The sequence below is a fragment of the Mchenga conophoros genome, linkage group LG8, assembly GCF_057382185.1.
Source record: "Mchenga conophoros isolate Kocher_MC1m ecotype Shallow Benthic linkage group LG8, M_conophoros_male_GT1.1, whole genome shotgun sequence".
NCBI classification, from domain to species: domain Eukaryota; kingdom Metazoa; phylum Chordata; class Actinopteri; order Cichliformes; family Cichlidae; genus Mchenga; species Mchenga conophoros.
In genome coordinates this window covers 2,909,448-2,930,879 of record NC_140533.1, presented here as the reverse complement: position 1 = coordinate 2,930,879, position 21,432 = coordinate 2,909,448, and the positions used below count along the sequence as shown (strand labels likewise).

General features: G+C 40.4%; 1 protein-coding gene and 1 long non-coding RNA gene across 5 annotated transcripts in view; one reads left to right on the top strand and one right to left on the bottom strand.

The window, feature by feature from the left end:
* LOC146567911 (rho GTPase-activating protein 23-like) overlaps positions 1–21,432 on the bottom strand; it is an 80,116-nt gene that overhangs the window by 52,019 nt on the left and 6,665 nt on the right. For 2 of the 4 annotated variants that reach the window (XM_085283611.1, XM_085283613.1), the window contains exon 1: positions 3,462–3,607. The exons of 1 other annotated variant lie outside the window; for it this stretch is intronic. In XM_085283611.1, the coding sequence (XP_085139737.1) occupies positions 3,462–3,515 (54 nt within the window). In that variant the 5' untranslated portion in view covers positions 3,516–3,607. Of the gene's footprint in view, positions 1–3,461; positions 3,608–21,432 lie in introns of those variants that run through there. One more of the 4 variants, XM_085283609.1, reaches the window with a different exon arrangement.
* Positions 5,737–7,924, top strand: LOC146567912 (uncharacterized). The gene is made up of 3 exons (XR_014893499.1): positions 5,737–5,785; positions 6,991–7,152; positions 7,238–7,924. It is a non-coding gene; the product is annotated as an uncharacterized LOC146567912 (long non-coding RNA).

Here is a 21,432-nt window from a genome sequence, read left to right as displayed (position 1 = left end):
ACAGTGTCCTTTGAACATATAATATAACTAGTAAGTATTTTTATTTACTACACTATGGAACAACTGTATGCTAAACATGTAAGGTCGGTGTTGTATTAGCGAGTAAAGTGACATTGTGTTTAATTTTTACTAGAGGTAGCTGTATTAAGCTTGTTTCACTATTGTGGTTTCATTTTAGAAATCGGTTTATCATATATTTGTTTTTTCACTAATCAAATCGCTCATCAATTCTCCTGAAACCTTAAAGGATCCTCTCACAATTTTCATCGATGTTGCCTGCTGCTTTAACGGGGAAAAAAAGACAAACCTGCTTGGATTGTTGTTAAATAATGCTAAACTGGCAAAGATAGTGTGCAAATTCATGACATGTCATTGTTGCCTAGATTGCTTCCCTTCTATTCAGTTTAATTCAATTCAGTTTTATTTATACAGCACCAAATCACAACAACAGTCGCCTCAAGGTGCTTTATACGTTAAGGCAGACCATAACTTCTATGCTCACATGTTAATTATTGTTTTAATAATTGAAAGTCTCCTCCTTTAAATAAAAGTTTTGGATTTAAGGAACTGCCCATGTACACAAAGCCATGAATTGGTCTTGAAGAGTGCGATAAGAGATTTGACACGAACACATAAGTGTAATAAGTTTAAAGAGAAATCTGTAAGTAAGTGTAAAACAACACGTGTATTGTGCATCAGTGTTTTTGATAACACAATGTTGAGTAAATGTGGGATTCTGAGAGAAGGAACAAATGATTACAACTGAACCGCCAACTTGCATCAATGTTAGTGCTTCTAGAAAAACTAAATGTGAATGCCAGCTTGTGTGTGTGTGTGGCTGCACGTGTCCATCCTCCTCTAGGCTTTACCAAACAGCTCTAACAGTGCTGTCAGGCCCACAGTGCTTGTTTTATTAACACCTGAATACAGTTAAGACTGAAAGCAAGAGAAAGGGCGAATGAAGATAAGGAAACAAAAGTGTGATGTAGAGACACTAAAAGAGGGTGACAGCCATGCAAACATCATACAGCAGACTCTGCATCTTCATCTCCCATCCTCTTCTGGCCTTCACTTCCCCTTCCAATGCACTCATAATGATTTCTTTCTTTTTTATTTATAGTTTTTACTGATGCTAGAAACTTACAATCATGAGTCTAGGCAGAACAAAAATAACATAATATTGTGTGTGAGTCATAGTAATGTGTGAGTCATACAAGAATATGCATGTGCTCTGCTTGTTTTTTTTTTATGACCCAGTCGAGGAGTGGCTGTGAGGAGAGGATGCTCCCTTGAGGCTGTGTGACTTTCTCTTCTGTTTCATCAGATGATACGTGAATTCACAGCGCATACCACCAAAGCACATTTAATAATATTCACACACTAACTGCATCAGTGCAACAGAAGACTGTAGCCTGGGCTTTTCAGACATGCACTAAATGCCGTTACTGCTTAAATAGCTGACATCCATAGATACTAAAGGCTGACCCTAACTAAAGCTTGATGTTATCTTTAGTTTCAAACCTCTGTTGTGAGACAAAGAAGACAACCAAACAAACAAAGATGCTTTCTGATCTCCACTCTTAGGTCATTCCTTACAGTATATGAAAAACATTAGCCTTTAATAGCAAAAACCCATCCTACAAGCAGTTTTTGCAACAGATCCAATGAATGTACAAAATTCCACCAGCAGGGAACAGCAGTGCACAGTACAGAGTTAACTAAAACATCAGTAACAACAATTCCAGAGTGGCATGTTTTTAAGGTGTAAGGTGTTCACTTTGAGCATAGGGCAGCTTAGCAGTCTGACTGCATTCGGTTAGAAGCGGTTTCTGAAGCTTCCATCCAAAGGGGAGGAGAGTAAACAGTTCATGTGCAGTGTGGGTTGGGTTGCGTAGGATACAGACGGCTCTTTCTCTACATCTGAAGCTGTAGATGTCCTCAGTGGGAGGTAATTTGCACCAGATAGTCCTCTGCACAAACTTCACCATCCTCTGCAATGCCCTGTTATCTGCTACAATGCTGCATTGGCTGCATTTTTAGGTAATTAGTTGCATATAACTTTGCTGTTTGCAAAATTTGTACATAGGTTTTTGAAATTTACAATTTATATTTGCATTTCAAGTTATGAAAATGATTTGTTCAACATGTTTGTGGTCTTTACAGTACCAAACATAACTTCTTCATACTCTGATTTTATTATTTTTTTTGTAATTTTAGATGAATTGTGTTAATACACTATTCACGGTGTCAATGCGTTAGCACGGTTAGCTCGTTAACGTGTTAGCGCACCCACAATAATAAGCTCTGAAAATATTAAAAGTTAGGGGAGAAAACAACTCACACAATCTGAGCAAAGAATAATGTGCTGAGTGAAGGGACACAACAAATGTCAGAATCATGATTAGCAAATTAATTTCTAAAAAGGCTCATGAAATGTTTATGAGTAAATGTTTCTGCACTAACAGAAGACCAAAGCTTACAATGTGCCTTTTGTTGCCAAATATGCATATGTGGGCTGGCACATGGAAATACATGCATTCCAATTCCATTGCTATGTGCCCACACCCCATACCTCCATTTTGCAAGATATGTGAAGTATTATGTGTAGAATGGTGTCAATGATGAGTGAATAAACTGTGGTGTAGACATTCACAGGAAAGTAAAATACACAGATTTTGAGTTTCTTACAAAACCATGCACTTACAGTCATAACGTTTTTTATGAGTTAACATTATGTGGTTTGCAGTTTTGTTTTTAATTTTGGGAATTTGACAAGTTGCGTAAGACATGGTCAAGAGCACAAGAACAAAAGTGCACAAAAAGTCATGTCTGCAGTTTGTCTGTCAATGCTGTGACGTAGCTATTGTGGAAACTATCCCACACCTCTCCTAATGAAACGAAACATTTATTAATTGTGTGTTTAACCCAAGACTGTCAAATGTGTGGCCCACTGGGCCAGCGTGGGGGCTTTTTAAAGTCAAATAATTGATGTGAAATCATTTAACTTTTCAGCTTTACAGAAGAATGCACGAATTTTAGCAAGTAAGGCTTAAGTTCCTCAAATATGTGAATGGTCTGTCCACTTTTAGATTCGCTAAATCGTAGTGCATGTACAATGATAAATAATTAAATGAAAAAAATAATGAAAATAACGAATATCATTCATATCTCTTTTTTTTTAAACACCTCAGATTCTTCATCATATGGATAGCATGTACTTGTTTACATGCTCTTGAGATTAAATTGGGCTCAAGCAGGAAAATGAGTTTAACATCCTTGGTTTAGACTTTTTACGGCAAAAAAGCTCTGATTCGTCTAGTGTACGATTATACTAAGTAGCATCCATTTGTGGGTAGATTTACCGTCTTTATGGGATGGTTTCCCCCCGACGGGAAGAACTGATCAATATTATAATAACATTATTCCAGTCACCAGAAAAACAGTTATTGTATCTGACTTACTTCAGCGTCTGAGCGAGGTGGAATTCCAACAACGCAAAAAGTAACTCCATTCATTGGCGTGTCAGCGTCTGGCGTGCGTAAACCGACAAAAAGACATACTTTGCTGTCAACATTTTTGTCTTAAATCGTGCTGGGGTGTAGAGCAGACTGGCTGTGCTCTTCTCTCCAGCAGTCCCCACAACGTAAACAGTTCAGCTAAAAGCATGTGGCACAGCACAACCGGAAGTTTGAACTTCAAAATAAATATGGGTACATGTTTACGCATTTTCTTCAAATTTACTTTTGCGTTTCAGGCATTGCATATAGGAAGACGATTCTTATCAGAAATAATACGCTTTACTTAAATAAAACATTTTATTTAAAATCTAGTAGAACCACTAACATTTTTAATATTGCTCGACATTATTGCTCAACATAAACCTTAGTGGGCAATTACAGATAACAGTTCAAACTGCATCCTACTGGATTTATGTGCGTCAAATGTCAATGGTATCAATTCCGTCATCCTCCAAGAACTGCGTGGAGTTCGTGAATAGCTTAATTTCTTGAAGAAAGGTAGGATTTATTGTAAAGCAATGTGTCTTAATTAAATGCTACTTTCAGAGCCGCTCCATTTATTATTTTATATTTTTATTATTTTGGTAAATTAATTGCTTTTTTGAGGGCCTTAACATGCTCACAAACTCAGACACAGTCTAGTATTTTACTATTTATTTATGTATTTTATTGGTTTTGGACATAATGGCTCAGTAGCACCCTCTACAAAAGTGAAAAAACTGCCCCAACTGGGTGTCATGCACATGTATGAAATCTGGTACATGCCAAGACAGGACTAAACGTCCACTGGGTACATGACTCAAACCCAACAGGAAGTCAGCCATATTAAATTGAAGATGAAATTGTGGCGCTAACTTGACCATTTCCAGGAATTATTCCTTTTTGAACTCCTCTGAGGGATTTTATCCAATCAACTTCATATTTGGTCAACTACAGATGTGGGCCATATTCAAAATTGTGGTGCCTTTGTGTGTCCACACTGCATTTTAATCATTCACCATGAAAGTTTAATTGGTTCTTATTCACAAATACATTGTCCAATCTGGACCAAACTTCTCCACGTGTGATAAGGCTCCACCCCTGAACATATTTCAAATGCAATATTTGCCAGTGCCAGTTTCAAAGTGGTCAACCACAGCAACCTCAAATTTATCCAGGAAAGCGTTGATGAGTTGTGCTTAGGATGCATGGAAAACTGTGAGTTGTCATCAAATTAATTGCGACATTTTTCCATCAATTCATCAATTCAATTCTACCATTCTATTGTATATAGTATTTTATTTTATTTTATTCTATTGTGTACAGTTGTGTACAGTATCTTATTCTTATCCTATTCCAGTGTTTTTCTAATTTTTGCTGTGTAACTTTGCACGTGGACCCTCTGATTTCAACTAAAATTCGTTTCATTGAATTGTATCAGACACCTTTCTTACACTATGCTGTGTTGTGGACTCTAGTTTTAGAACTGTAAGTACTGAAGAAGTGTCTGTAACTACAGTTAGGGTAGGTACATATGTCAAGATAATGGCGTCTGAAGTGAAAAGTATATATCTGTGTAGCGTCCAAAATCATAGACAGTGTAACAACATACAGCCCCAGTTGTGCTGCTGTGCCAACAGTCCCCTTGGGACAGAGAGAAGAGCATGCACTACTTGTGCACTAACATGCTCTCAATGAGTCATTATATAAGAGCAGGACACGGAGCCCCAAGGGAGGCTGAGAGTGTAGATAGACACTTCTACACCCTCTATTGGTGTTACATTGCTCTCGCACAAAGTCAGACACAGTATATAAAAGAACGCTAAAGAAAAATGCTTCCACAGGGAGCCTATCATACAAAGTGGCTGCCAGCCTATGCTTGAGTTACCAACATGTGAGTCCAGTGATAATGAGTTGGTTTTAATGATTTAATGAAGGCAGTGCTTTGTTCAGTCGCATTTTAAATTTTAGTTTAAATTAAAGCTTTTAAATTGAAGCTCCATATGTGACATTCTGTCACATATCATGGACAGGAACAAGAGTGTGTTAATAACAATTAAACAATTAAAGTGTTAATAACACTGCTCCAGCATACATGAGATGATAACATGGTGTCACACTGAGAAATTGGATATTTTCTTGTTTATTTATTAACAAGCAGAGAGAAAAGTTATCTGTTATGATGATGAATAACACAAAATTGGCACCTTACTAATGTTACCTCTTTTTCCACAAACAGGAGTAAACACAGGAAGTCAGGTAGAGCTGGTCCTCTGCTAATTGAAAAGGTTGGTGGTTCGATCCCTGGCTGCTCCAGTCTGCATGCCAAATATCCTCAGGCAAGATACTAACCCCAAGTTGCCCTTTGATGAATCAATTGAAGTACAAATGTGTGTGAACAAAGAAAAAACTGAGAAAAAGTGCTTGTATGAATGGGTGAATGAGGCAAGTTGCGTAAAGCAATAGAGCTGCTCCATTTACCATCAGGGATGTCGGACTCATTTTATTCTGTCGCCCACATACAGCCAACTTTGATCTTAAGAGGGCTGGACAGAAACTGCCCTTTCTGTCAGTGTAGACATCTAACTAAACATTTAATCGTGGAGATATTTTAATATAAGTAAAAGAAGTGTAATTTTAACAATACATCTCAGTTTCTGTACATAAGATATTTGAGAAAAAAGTTCTTATCATGTGGCATTGGTGCTTCTTATTGCCCTGACTGTATTTATAAAACAAGAGTTTTTAAACTATGGAAAAGAGAAATCTTTAAAGTAGATAGTGGAAAAACAGAAGTTTTTCTGTCATTTAATTGTTTATTTTTTACTTAACTACTTTTGTGTATGAATGGCATGTGGATAATTTATTAATAGGAAAAGCTGCAAAACTTTGGACATACAATTAAAAGTTTAAAATCTATGCACTCTTACACATTTTCTGAAGTCTATGTGGGCCACATTGGAGTCTTTGCCAGACTGATTCTGGCCCTCAGGCTTTATGTTTGATGTTAACTGATGTAAGAGGAGCAGAAGCAGAACCAGTAACAGGTAGTCTAGCATGCTAAACTCCCATTGGTCTCTTGTCAAAGACCAGAACATGCGCATTAACCACCCCCTTCAAAAAAGACAACTTTAAGCTGGGATATGGAAGTGAGATGCACTGTGGATTTGTATAGAAAAAAGGCAACCCTGCCTTTTATAGTAGTCAATTGTGGCCACAGGATGGCAGCAATGTCAAGGGTGCATGCAAAGAAATAAAAGGGATCACTTTAGATTTAATTAATATCTACTTTTAGATTTTAAAAGGTAGCCGCTACTTGTCTTGCTTGTCCTGATAAACTGTGAAACTTTGAATAATGTTAGTACTGCTAGTACTGCTGTCGTGGTCCTCCAATCCCCATTTCTGACTCGTCTCTCACTTGTTCTGTCTCTCTCTCATTCTGTTTTTTTCTTCCTCTCTCTGACTGTCTGTGTTGTGTTTGCTTTTGCACTAGCCACACCCCTGTCTTAGAGGCCGGCCTTCCTCCTGCTCTACGCCTGCCAACACCTGGGCACCTGAGCTGATTATCTCACCTGTTTGTGATCTCGTGATCAGTTGCCCGCTACTTAGGCTGGAGGAAGACATCCATTCATTGCTGGATTGTTAACAAAGAGCTGTAAGTGGGATTAGTGCTACTGTATGCAAATGTTTTTCTGTTTTTGCATGTGGAGAGACTGCAACTTGCTTTCTGCTTCCTTCAGTGCAGGATAACTGGACCTGAGGTGTGAGTTACCTGAGAGTAAGAGATCTAGCAAGATAGAGGATTGCGGATCTGTCTGACTAGCACCCTTTTGTACTGCAAAGTTGTGGATCAGACTGCTTGGAGTTTATCACTAACAAGTGGAAGTTCCCAATCTGAGTCCAATCAGAAAATCATGGATATGACAAGTTCATCCTTTCTTAGTTAATTACCCTCCTGTCATTTGATGCTGCTGTTTGAATTCAGTTTGACTCAGTACAGTTTCTCTATCAGCTGACACAGATCCAGATGAATATAACCACATCTGTTAATATCTGTTTCAGCTGTTCAAGGATGGATGCAGAAATGTTTTCTGCATTGACTATTCTTTTCAGATTTTACTTAAGCTCTTGATTGTATTGTTTTTCTTTCCTTTTTTAAACTATTGAATTCTTTGTTTCTACTTAATTGAGCTTATGCTTTTGTGAATTTGTTTATTTAGGGTAATGGTTGTAACACTGTAATCCCATAACTTTTCAAAGAGAACATCTTTTCAGATAAGAAGCTCAACTAATGAAAATGAAGTATCTCATGTATTGAGTCAACTGAAACAATGATTGCAATGATTTCACGGGAAAGCTTACTAAAATGTTTCACAAGCCTAAATGCAAATGCTCGGAGTCAATAAAGGAAAAATGATACATTCAAATTGTTCTTGGACATATTTGTATAGATCTTTGTTTCAGTTTGGTACACGGTGCTGACATTTCACAAGCTTTAGCATGTAGCACAAAAAAGGTCAGGAGAAAAGTATTAACAGTCCCAGTCCCATCAAGCACTATAAGTTGCATTTAGAGTACATGCTAAACAAGCATAGTCTAAGAAACTAAAAGATGTTACGTAACAAAAACGTAAATGGCCTGTATTTGTATAGCGCCCCCCCCCCCCTCTCTTAGGGACCCCAAAGCGCAGTCACCATATATTCCTTTTGTTTGTGGCTCTCTTGTTGTTGGCATATTGAAATATTACCAAAGACCATGACACAGATATTTATTGAAATTCCTGTATCACATCTTCCATAACAAGAGATTAACAGCTTTGTTGTTCCAAAACAAAGGCCCTAAATTTCCTTTCCAACAGTCTGTGTGTTCATGCACATATGGGGTCAGGCTGCAGTGCTAATCTGCTTTTGCTCTGAAAAGGGTTTCATCCTCACAATGGGGGGCCCTGCACAGAACCAGTATCCCATCATCCCCCAGTCTCTCAGCTTATGCATTTTGTGACCCTCCCAACCTGCAACTTTAGCCTATCATAAACTGAACTGATAGTATAAAAGATGGATGTAGGCACTGCAGTGTCACCCATTAGCATTTTGGCTGTTACCATGTTGTGGTTTTGGAGCTAGAGGTTAACCTCTTGAGTGCCAAAGATCTTTCTGTGGTTCCTGCTCCAGAATGAGATGCCCAAAATGAATAGAGTATTTCTCTGCAATTGCAAACTCTGTATAAACAATCTTGGTATCAAAATAAAGATTGTATGCATGAATCCTGAAGTGCTAATTTATCATCTAAGGCAGGCCCGGCCCTAACCAATCTGGCGCCCTAGGCAAGATTTTAGGTGGCGCCCCCCTACATCGGCAGTGTAGTGTATGTACTCACAAGAAACCGAATAGCTTTGTCTTTGACCTTTTTTTTTTACTTAAAGAAAGCAAATTCACAATCAGAATAATTAACAAGATAAAAAAATATATGAATAAATAAATGAATACAAAAAATAAAAAAATGAATATATGAAATACAATAACACTGCTTGATGCTGCTGCATCATGGCTGGGTTGTGCTGCTGGTGCTGCTGATGCTGCATCACTGGTGGGTTGTGCTGCTGAAGTGGAGGCAGCAGCGGTAGATGTGGTAGATGGCCCAGGGGTGGGATTTAGAAACTTCAACAGTGCATCTGAAGAGAGGAGTATGTGACACCACTGAGTATTAAAGTCTAATAATAAAAACATATGATTCCAGGAATAAAATGAAATGATATAATATAAATGAAAAACCAAAGAGATATATGTATGATGTTAACTGATATGCAAATTAGATTAGATTCAATTTATTGTCATCATTACAGTGAAATGCTGAATAGCAGAATGCAAAGTAACAGTATAATATCATATGAGAATGTTATGTTATGATTATCTTTGACCGAATCACAGCAGTGCTCATATTAAAAAACAGCATTCCCTCTCATGTGATATTGCTTAATTAACATTAATGATGTGCACTTTAACAACTAGGCTTACAACTGTAATATATACAGGGGTGGAAAAGTGACTATTACCTGCAGGGTAAACGTTAGCTAACCAGAAGGAAAATAACAATGTAAACAAAAAACACCTGCTTAAAAGATGAATACAAATGAGGAATGGTGGGAAAGGTGGGAGTACTGTAATTACCTAACGTTACATTATTATTTTCCATAACAATTTAGCCCCCTCCACAATATTAACTGACGTTAAAACAGTTAACTAGCTATTTATTGATTAGCAATTAGCGAATCATGTAACATTAGCTTAATGCTAAAAATTTAGGTTACTATCACATTCAGACAAATAATTTCATGTAGGCTAACGTTACCTACCTCTGTCTTTTTCTCGTTTCTCCTCCTCTTCTTTTCTCTTTTTTCTTCCCTGGGCACCTGACAGTTTTGGCCGTTTTGACATCTTGTGTTGACTTTTTGATGTGGTGACGTCCAAAAGGAACCATGATACGGGAAGGGAGGGGGCGCACCGTGCGGGGAGGGGGGGGCGTAATGTTGTAACAAATAATATTTCTATTAAATAAGCTTTACTTTGCATTTTAATTAACGTGGGATTATTTTTTGTATTTAGAAATAATAGTACCAACTTTTTTTTTTTTCTTCAACATTTGTGGCACTGGCGTGGCGCCCCCTGATGGACGGCGCCCTTAGCATTTGCCTATACGGCCTATGCCACGGGCCGGCCCTGATCTAAGGCAAGGCTATTTAGAAAGTTAATTCTAAAAATGGGTGTGTAGAATGGACTGACACTAATTAAAGTTTGTTTAGAGCAAAGTAACAATACGATTAAGTTCACAAAAACTGAAGCACAAACATGTAGGAGAACTACAGAATACATCAAAAATGCTCCACACATGCACTCTAAAGACTGGAAAAAATGTGGCCTATGGAAATTATTTTTCAATAAACCCAACATGGATGCTTGATAAAATCAGTTGATACATTACAATGTTGTTCTAACCTTCCAGGAATCTATTTGTTTAAAGTAAACACATCGTGAAATGTGCAAAAAAATGTCCCAAGGCTGATTTTATTCACACAACAATCTCTCTGGCTAAAAAGTTAAGCCAACGCTGAAGTTAAAAAAACAAAAACAAAAAAACAACACAGTTCCCAATAGGGGCCAGCAAGTCAAACTTTACAGTGTTAAAAAAAACTGGTATGAACAATGATCGATGTAAACACTTTACTTTTAGTTTATGGGCTCGTGCTCCATTCTGAATCATACTTAATAAAAATATTTTTCTATTTTGCAAATCTTGGTCATACTATCCCATATGGAAAAGAAATATGAAAAACTTATAAAAGACTTGCATAAGATGTGGCCTACTTCATATAGTGAATCATATAAGGCTTATGTGATTTACTCAGGAAAGTGGCCACTTTCTCATTACTTTCATATATTGTTTTAGTAAGTATCCAAGAAATACAAGTTTCATTTATATAATTTTTCAAGGGATTTTATATCTGTTTTCACTCTTGTGTGCTTTTCATACAAGTTTCACACAAGACAGATACAAACTTTATAAGATTTATATATATCTTTTCCATATGGGATGTTTCAAAATGGAAATGACATGCTAATTTGCTAACAGTTTTTAAAAGTGTGCAGTATCAGACCCGTCCCTCTTTTTACACCCGTTTTTGCAGCCAAGACGGGAGCAATGGAAATGCTTTGAGGCTTCATATTGGTGCTTCAGAAACAAACACATGATATCACAGTGCCAACTTCCATCTCATATATTTATATATCTATGAGTCTATGGGTACAAAAACCAGCTTTGACCTCTGTGGAGAGTTCCCCTCTAATTAAATTACATTTTCCCCTTAAGGTTCAAAGCTAAGGGCTCACAGTTAGCCTCATGTATACTAATTTAATAGTGTTTGTGGTATTGGTGCTTTTTGGAGCACTGCTATCATGATATGTTCTCGTATGGACTGTCCAAGAAGCTTGTGCTTCAGCTTTAGTGACTAAAACTTTATTATTTTATTAATCTTTTACTTGGCACTAATTAGCAGATACAGCTCACCCTTTTATCCAAATTTGATCACTTCTGGCTCTACAGGACAACACAGAAAATGCAAATGTGTAAGCTTAAACTGAAAAGAAAGAAAGAACAAAGACGGATTAGAGCAAAGAACGAATACTATTAATATCATTCTCAGAATAAAAAACATTTTGACAGCTCAGTAGAGACAAAGTACAAAGCTGAGGAACGTTTGGTTGTCACAGTCTCTTTGTCCTCACTGCTTGACTCACCACTCTCTCTCTCTAAAGTGCTCTACCTCCTCTCTGTCTTTCTCTGTGTGTGTGCGGTTTGGTTGTAGTGCAGAAATGGGACCCTGCCTGGCTTCCCATCTTCTCCCTACAAAATGAAGAAATGCTCCTAATTCTGATGTCCTCGTTTGTTGCCGCTTCTAAAGGCGGTGGCAGACCTTCAGTCTTTGCTGGATGGTTGAATCACTTGAAGTTTGGCTCCTCCTCGTAGGGTGTGGCCATATCATACTGTTCACGGTAATACCGATATAATGTTAGGCAATGATAAGAAAATGAAATATTGCTTTAGAGTATGGGTAGAACGCACATGCGCAGTGCCTTTGGCAGAAAAAGCATGGCGGCGATGGAGAATAAGCGAAAGTGGATCGTTGAATGAAACAGATGAACCAGAACTGGTTTGTAAAAATGGCACAACTTCAGTGGTGTGGAACTGGTTTGGCTTTTGTCCATCAGATACACACCAAAGCACATTTTTTAGTAAAGCATGCTAGCGGGCCGTCGTTATTACCGCCTTTTTCGGAAAATAAGTCGCTCTTAAAATCCTTTGATTTTCTGAAAAAAAGTTTTGTGGATATTATACATGGTTATGCTGAGGATATGTTGTCTGTGGAAACTGGAACCATCACAACTGTTGATCTTTTATATAGCACCTGCTAAACTGCTTAACTACCCCCCACTGACCAGATCAATATTCCAAAATGTTTAATTGACTTGATGCTATACTCTGGTAAAAGTATTTATTTTTTTGAGCAGTGTTGTATTTTCAAATTAATATGAAGAAAAAGGAAAAACTGCTCATGTTGCATGATAAGTGTGGCACAGTCTTTCTTAGTTTTAGTGTTGTCTGTCACTTCAGTAAAACACTGTAAAACCATAAAGCTTCAATGAAACTAAACAAGTGTTTTTGAAAAAAAGTAAAATGAGAAAGATGAATAGGGGAGTAGAAGTAATCTTTTGAAATTAAACAGACATTTATCTGCCTGTGTTCACTTGTGTTCAGTCATGTTGTGGCCTGGCACGGCAACAGAGAGGCGGTGAGTGTGGAGGTTGGTAGGTTTGGTTGGTTAGGTGGTGGTGGGGGGGCTCAAACCCATCTGTCTATTTACAGCAGCATGAAGAGATTTCGCTAAATACCTAATCCATCTTATCTCCAGTGAAGCTGAGGATTGTCTGTGCAGTGGGGCAGGCTGACCACTAGAGAGCAAGCTGACTGTAAGCTGAAGGCAAATTAGAAGTTAGGTTGGGCAAATGAGGAACTTTTGTACGTGAACTATTTCTCCCATGTTTACAAATGCCATATGAACAGTCATCATACCGATAGTAGTTTTCGATTTAAAAACACACATCTCTATCCAGGTTCATTGGTGGTCCCTGTGTAATCTCATGCAATCTGAATACATTAGAACTACTACCTTCAGAGAAAACTCTGCTTCATAGGACAATCCCCTCCCATCAGTGTCATCAGTGTCATTGCCCTGCAGCTATAGAAAGGCCATGCACTTGCATTACTTGAATTATATGTATTCTACAAAGTGGACAGCCAATGAAGATCACTGAAGATAAGCTTTCTGTGAACATACCCATTTTCCCTCAGGCCTTCAGCCATGCAGTGAAGCATACTATGCCATAAATCAAAAGTCACTCACTAGTTTTGGATAAATATGGCCATAAGCCAGCATCTAATCTTAGCAAGCTGCTCACGTAAACTGCGTAGGTGCAACACATGAACGCACATTACTGCTGAGTAGGACATCGTAATCATAGTGATTTAACCACAATGAATTTCAACAGGATATTCATTCATGTACTTCTGTACTTATATAAGATCATTTGAATGTATTTTCAAGAGGGCATGTGTCAGTCTCACAAAGCACAGACCATCTAACCATTACACAACAGCCTTAATCTACTGGATTTAAATCCCCCACCCCTCAACAGGCTGCCAGCTCATACATACAAAAATGTCTTATCTTGCCTGTGCTGCATCCTGTCACACACTCAGTTTCAAATACATTCCTTGTATTACTGCAGAGGAAAAACATTTTCAACCAGAGACGTCTAAAAACAACAACAAATATACTCAGGTGTCATTAATAATACACAGTTGATCTTACACTGATCACAGTGCAACAATATTATTTTAATATATTATGATATATTATACAGTTATTTACTTAGACTTGGCTCCACTATTGAGACTACATTTATCAAAGGTTTCAAAGCTCCAACTGGGTAAACATATCATCAGTGGTTTGCTTTAGTGTAGCAGCCGAATCACTAATAAAAAAGGATTTGATGATACAGTTTCAAAGCAAATAAATTCATTTTTTAAAATATGAAATTCAGTTTCAGTTTAGTGTCAATCATTTTCAAACCAATGCATTGGATTTCAAATTCAGTTTTTAAAACTATCTGTTCAAATTGAGCAATTCAATCTGAACAATGCAAATCACATCTGAATAGAACTTATTCAAAACAAACAATGTTCTGCCCAGAGATTAAATGCATTAAATAGATTTTGCCTGTGCACTAATTTTTTAATTACTTTTTCTTGTATGCTATTTTAAGTCTTTTTGTATACATACATGTTTCAGCATCCAGGATTTTAAAAAGTCAATTATGCACTTTGTCCTTGCGTTATACAGGGTTAGTGGGGTGCAAAGCTACCGTCAACAACAATGGCTTCTGCTGATGACAGAAAATAACATCACCTGACATGTTGCTTTGATGAAAAACAAAATAACAAATGTGCACTTAGGAGAGAAAAGATGTGCCAGAGATCATGTCAGTTAATGATTTAATTTAATACAGTAGTAGACCAAGGGTTCCAAATTTTAAGTGACATGAAATCACATGTTTAAGTATGCATGTAATGATAATTTAATATGGTAACATCTAATCTATAAATACTTGTTATGCAGTTCAGATTAGATCTGGATAGTAAAATATTGAAAGCCTCTCAAACTGTCTGACTTACCAGACCTACCAGTTTGTAGTTTGGTATGATTACTCCACTCCAATGATGAGTTTTGTATTCTCATTCAATGCATCTATGTTAGTATTGGCTTTCATTAATATATAAACAGTGTTGGGAAGGTTACTTTTAAAATGTATTCCACTACAGATTACAGAATACATGCCCCAAAATGCATTTTGTAACGTATTCCGTTAAGTTACTCAATTAGAGTAATGTATTCTGAATACTTTGGATTACATGATATATTGTCATGCTTTTTACAACTACATGAATGTACTATTGCTGTGTGATTTATTACTACAGGGAGTGCAGAATTATTAGGCAAGTTGTATTTTTGAGGAATAATGTTATTGTTGAACAACAACCATGTTCTCAATGAACCCAAAAAACTCATTAATATCAAAGCTGAATGTTTCTGGAAGTAGTTTTTAGTTTGTTTTTAGTTTTAGCTATTTTAGGGGGATATCTGTGTGTGCAGGTGACTATTACTGTGCAGAATTATTAGGCAACTTAACAAAAAACAAATATATACCCATTTCAATGATTTATTTCTACCAGTGACACCAATATAACATCTCCACATTCACAAATATACATTTCTGACATTCAAAAACAAAACAAAAACAAATCAGCGACCAATATAGCCACCTTTCTTTGCAAGGACACTCAAAAGCCTGCCATCCATGGATTCTGTCAGTGTTTTGATCTGTTCACCATCAACATTGCGTGCAGCAGCAACCACAGCCTCCCAGACACTGTTCAGAGAGGTGTACTGTTTTCCCTCCTTGTAAATCTCACATTTAATGATGGACCACAGGTTCTCAATGGGGTTCAGATCAGGTGAACGAGGAGGCCATGTCATTAGTTTTTCTTCTTTTATACCCTTTCTTGCCAGCCACGCTGTGGAGTACTTGGACGCGTGTGATGGAGCATTGTCCTGCATGAAAATCATGTTTTTCTTGAAGGATGCAGACTTCTTCCTGTACCACTGCTTGAAGAAGGTGTCTTCCAGAAACTGGCAGTAGGACTGGGAGTTGAGCTTGACTCCATCCTCAACCCGAAAAGGCCCCACAAGCTCATCTTTGATGATACCAGCCCAAACCAGTACTCCACCTCCACCTTGCTGGCGTCTGAGTGGGACTGGAGCTCTCTGCCCTTTACCAATCCAGCCACGGGCCCATCCATCTGGCCCATCAAGACTCACTCTCATTTCATCAGTCCATAAAACCTTAGAAAAACCAGTCTTGAGATATTTCTTGGCCCAGTCTTGACGTTTCAGCTTGTGTGTCTTGTTCAGTGGTGGTCGTCTTTCAGCCTTTCTTACCTTGGCCATGTCTCTGAGTATTGCACACCTTGTGCTTTTGGGCACTCCAGTGATGTTGCAGCTCTGAAATATGGCCAAACTGGTGGCAAGTGGCATCTTGGCAGCTGCACGCTTGACTTTTCTCAGTTCATGGGCAGTTATTTTGCGCCTTGGTTTTTCCACACGCTTCTTGCGACCCTGTTGACTATTTTGAATGAAACGCTTGATTGTTCGATGATCACGCTTCAGAAGCTTTGCAATTTTGAGACTGCTGCATCCCTCTGCAAGATATCTCACTATTTTTGACTTTTCTGAGCCTGTCAAGTCCTTCTTTTCAGAATCAGAATCAGAATCGTGTTTATTGGCCAAGTATATGTGCAGACACATACAGGGAATTTGGTTCCGGCAGATGGCGGCTCTCAAGCACAGCAATGTAAATCACACACACACACACACACACACACACACACGCACGCACGCACGCACGCACGCACGCACGCACGCACGCACGCACGCACGCACGCACGCACGTCTATATATACACATTACACATACACACACACACACACACACACACGTCTATATATACACATCACACACACACACACACACACACACACACACACACACGTCTATATATACACATTACACATACACACACAAAGCTGTGTAAACCAACTATAAATAACGAATCTAAACCTATATACATAAAATACAGAAATGAATGAGGTGGAATGAATACTACAAAATGTACATAAGGTGCAGCTGCAGTCTGGCAGTGGGAGCAGTGTGACAGGTCAACTGTTAAGAAGGGAGATGGCGAGGGGAAAGAAACTGTTCCTGTGTCGGGTGGTCCTGGTCTGCAGACTTCTGTACCATCTGCCAGAGGGCAGCAGATCAAAAAGTCTGTGTCCAGGGTGTGAGGGGTCTGTGATGATTTTCCCTGCCCGTTTCCTGGTTCTTGAGAGGTACAGATCCTGGATGGAGGGCAGGGGCGTGCCGATGATCCTTTCTGCTGCCCGTACAGTCCGCTGCAGTCTGCTCCTGTCCTGTTTAGTGGCTGCTCCATACCAGACTGTGATGGAGGAGCACAGGACAGACTCAATGACCGCAGTGTAGAACTGGATCAGCAGCTCCTGTGGAAGACTGTACTTCCCCAGTTGTCTCAGGAAGTGAGACAACCCATTTTGACCCATTTTGCCAAAGGAAAGGACGTTGCCTAATAATAATGCACACCTGATATAGGGTGTTGATGTCATTAGACCACACCCCTTCTCATTACACAGATGCACATCACCTAATATGCTTAATTGGTAGTAGGCTTTCGAGCCTATACAGCTTGGAGTAAGACAACGTGCATGAAGAGGATGATGTGGACAAAATACTCATTTGCCTAATAATTCTGTACTCCCTGTATTACTGAAGGCTACTCGCCATACCAATACCAATTAGATTTGTAAATCTTAATATAAAATGAGTAACAGTAGGTAGGGTGGACATTAGGTAAGGCTGCACTTTTTGCAGCGATCTCGTACAGAAAACTGTTCCACGCAATACATTGTGTACAGTCGAGTCTTGATAGCTCACTTACAACTGGGCTCGTCAGGCACTCTTTTTGGCTGTAGTGGTTATTATCATATTTACATGCTTCCATCTCTTGTTCCTGTTTCATGTATCTTTTTTTGGAAGCAAGTATCACAATTGTTGCAGGTTAATAGGACTTATGCCCCCCTTTTCTCTAAACAAGTAATAAATAAGGCAGCACGGTGGCACGGTGGTTAGCACAAGAAGGTCCTGAGTTCAATTCCACCATCAGGCCGGGGTCTTTCTGTGTGGAGTTTGCATGTTCTCCCCGTGTTTGCGTGGGTTCTCTCCGGGTACTCCGGCTTCCTCCCACCGTCCAAAGACATGCAGCTTGTGGGGATAGGTTAATTGATTAATCTAAATTGTCACTAGGTGTGAATGTGCGAGTGAATGTGAGTGCGAATGGTTGTCTGTCCCTGTGTGTTAGCCCTGCGACAGACTGGCGACCTGTCCAGGGTGTACCCCGCCTTTCGCCCTATGACAGCTGGGATAGGCTCCAGCGCCCCCCCCGCGACCCTGAAAAGGATAAGCGGAAGCGAATGGATGGATGGATGGAAGTAATAAATAAATAAACTCCATCTCTCGTTTCTGTTCGGCAACTGACAACTCGTACTTTTCTACTCTTCTTCTTCTCCCCCCGTCACGCTCACAAACACATAACGGGTATGGCAGGCCAATCTCCCTGCAGCATGGACTACACTACCCATGAGGCTACATTCTTTAGGGCTATGCCTGTAACACTCTGCCTATTGCCTTCATAGTAAATCATTTTTTGAATTATAATTTTTTTTAAATATTTCTTCACGCCATTTATGCGGGCCGCAAGTAGAGGTGACATGGGCCGTGAGACTGAGACACAGTCATTAGAGCCTCTTAATGCGTGTTTTGTTTGGGTTTTCACCAGCGTGGAATTACCAAAAATAGAGAGGGGACAGCCTAATATATGAAAAAGGAAAAGACTGCTGTGTAGTCCCTTTATTTCAACAAAGTAACTGTATTCTGAATACCACATTTTTAAACGGTAACTGTAACGGAATACAGTTACTCATATTTTGTATTTTAAATACGTAACACCGGTACATGTATTCCACTTTAACTGATCAAGCACACACATCCATACATATGCAATAATACTAAGTGCAATAATCCTTTCTGTCATCGTTGTATTTTTACTCAGTTGTATATAGTATTTGTATTTGTATTCTATTTTTATCTTATTGTATATTTATTTTATTTTATTCTACTGTATATAGTATTTTATTTTATTCTATTCTGTACAGTTGTGTACTGTATTTATTCTTATTGTATTCTAATTTTTGCCTCATAACTTTTGCACTGTCCACTTCCTGCTGTGACAAAACAAATTTCCCACGTGTGGGACTAATAAAGGTTATCTTATCTTATCTTATCTTATTACTCCCCAACACTGAATATCAAGTCTACCAGTCTGCAGTCTAAAAACTAACCTCAGCTAACGCCAGCTAACAGTGTTAGCTTGGTGGTGAGTAGCCTTCAGTAATAGTAAGAAATCACACAGCACACTTGATGATAACTTGTGCTGTTGGCTTGAAGTTGGCCTCTAGTGTTTTTCACTGCATTCCCACTGAATTCCTGATGGAGGCGCTTAGGGTCCTGTGGTGGGGGCGTGGTTTGCTGGCCTGCTGCAGAGGAGGGGTGACACAGTGAGCTCTCTGGGCGGGGAGGGAACAGGTGTACAGGACTGTTTTAATGAGGGAGATGTGTCTTATGTATATCCGCAGTGAGAAGCAGCAGATGATGCTGGGAGAGAAAGTCGGAGTGGCTGCGTCCGAGGCGGGTGCCAAAAACCACAGATTATTTCTCAATAAAAGACAGTCTAAGCATAAACCAGTCGTGTGTGTGTGGGTCCTGTGTTGCAAGTGGTGCCGAAACCCAGTTGTGCGCTGTCATGTCGGGCCCCCCACCGGATCAGCCTGCCGTTCAGCCCGTCGCCCAGCCCACCACCTAGCCTGCCACCCAGCCTGCTGCCCAGCCTGCCGCCCAGCCACCTGTCCAGCCGTTGCAGATTCTGGGGCAGATGATGCAGGATCTGGCTGCTATGTCCGTGCGCCAGGCAGCGGCCCAGGACCAGCAGCTGGCTTTGCTTTGCCAGCAAGCGGCACAGCAGATGGCGGTGCTGCAACAGTTAGTGGGAGGTCCGGCCGCGCCGCCTCCACCTCCACCACTGTCTGTGACGCTGCACCAGATGGGTGATGGGGAGGATCCCCTGACGTTTGTTGAGACATTCCAGGCCACGGCGCTTGCCTTGCCGGTGGCCTGAAGAGGAGTGGGCTCCCAGGCTGCTACCGTTGCTGTCAGGGGAGGCGAAGACGTTGGCCTTCAGTGTGCCCCTGGCGCCCCGGACTGTCTATGTGGATATCTGCAGGGCGGTGCTGGATCGGCCCGGGCTCACCTCAGAGGACTACAGGCGGCGGTTTCGAGCAAGCCGGATGTCATCTCCTGGGTTGGTATGCCGAAAGAAATACTGACTGACCAGGGCACGTCGTTCATGTCGCGCACATTGCGGGAACTGTACGGATTATTGAGCATTAAATCTATTTGGACCAGCATCTACCACCCGCAGACTGATGGGCTGGTAGAGAGGCTGAATAAGACTTTAAAATCCATGATTCGTAAGTTTATTTGCGAGGATGAACCAAATTGGAATTGCTGGCTAGTCCCTCTGTTGTTTGCGGGAGGTACCCCAGGCCTCCATGGGATTTTCTCCCTTTGAATTACTGTACCGTAGACAGCTGTGGGGGGGTGCTCGGAGGAAGGGTCGAGCCCTGCCAAGAATGAAATTCAACACGTTCTGGACCTGAGAGCAAAGCTGCACAGGCTGGGGAGGTTATCACGGGAGAATTTGCTCCCGGCCCAGCAACATCAGCAGAGCCTGTACAACAGAGGGGCTAGGCTCAGGCAATTTTCACCTTCGTGGTCACACGGCAGGTGGGGGACGTTGACTATGAAGTTGCCCGGTTGGACAGGGGAGGGGCAACACAGATTTACCACCTCAACCTCCTCAAAGCATGGCGGGAGGTGGGAACCGCCGCTCTAGTAAGCCTGGTTAAGGAGCGAGATAAGTTGGGGCCGTAGGTGCCAAATTCTACCATTCCCGCCTCCCTCCATTGTGATGACCATCTCACACAGGCCCAGAGAACGGATGTTGCTGCCTTGCAACAGTGCTTTGCTGATGTGTTCTCCCCCCTTCGGCCGTACAGCTCTCATAGAGCACCATGTTGAAACGCAGCCTGGCGTGACGGTGCGTTCACGGCCCTACAGGCTGCCGGAACATAAAAGACATAAAAGACAAATGAGATGCTGAGGCTGGGTGTAATAGAAGAGTTGCACAGTGCTTGGTGTAGCCCCATAGTTCTTGTAGTGAAGAAAGATGGGTCTATACGGTTCTGTGTGGACGACTACAAGGTGAATGAGGTGTCACGGTTTGATGCGTACCCAATGCCCCGGGTCGGCGAACTCCTGGACCGGTTGGGCACTGCTTGTTTCTTTACGACACTGGATTTGACCAAGGGCTACTGGCAGATTCCCTTGTCTGCAGAGTCTAAGGAAAAAACGGCAGTGGCTCCACCACATGAAGGATGCCAACCCCCGGATCACCCGCTGGTATCTGGCTTTGCAACCGTTTAAGTTCAAGGTGGTCCACAGGCCGGGTACGCAGATGGTCGTGGCTGATTTCCTCTCCCGGGTGTGGTCCCGGTCTGAGTTGGGCAATGGGGAAGCTGT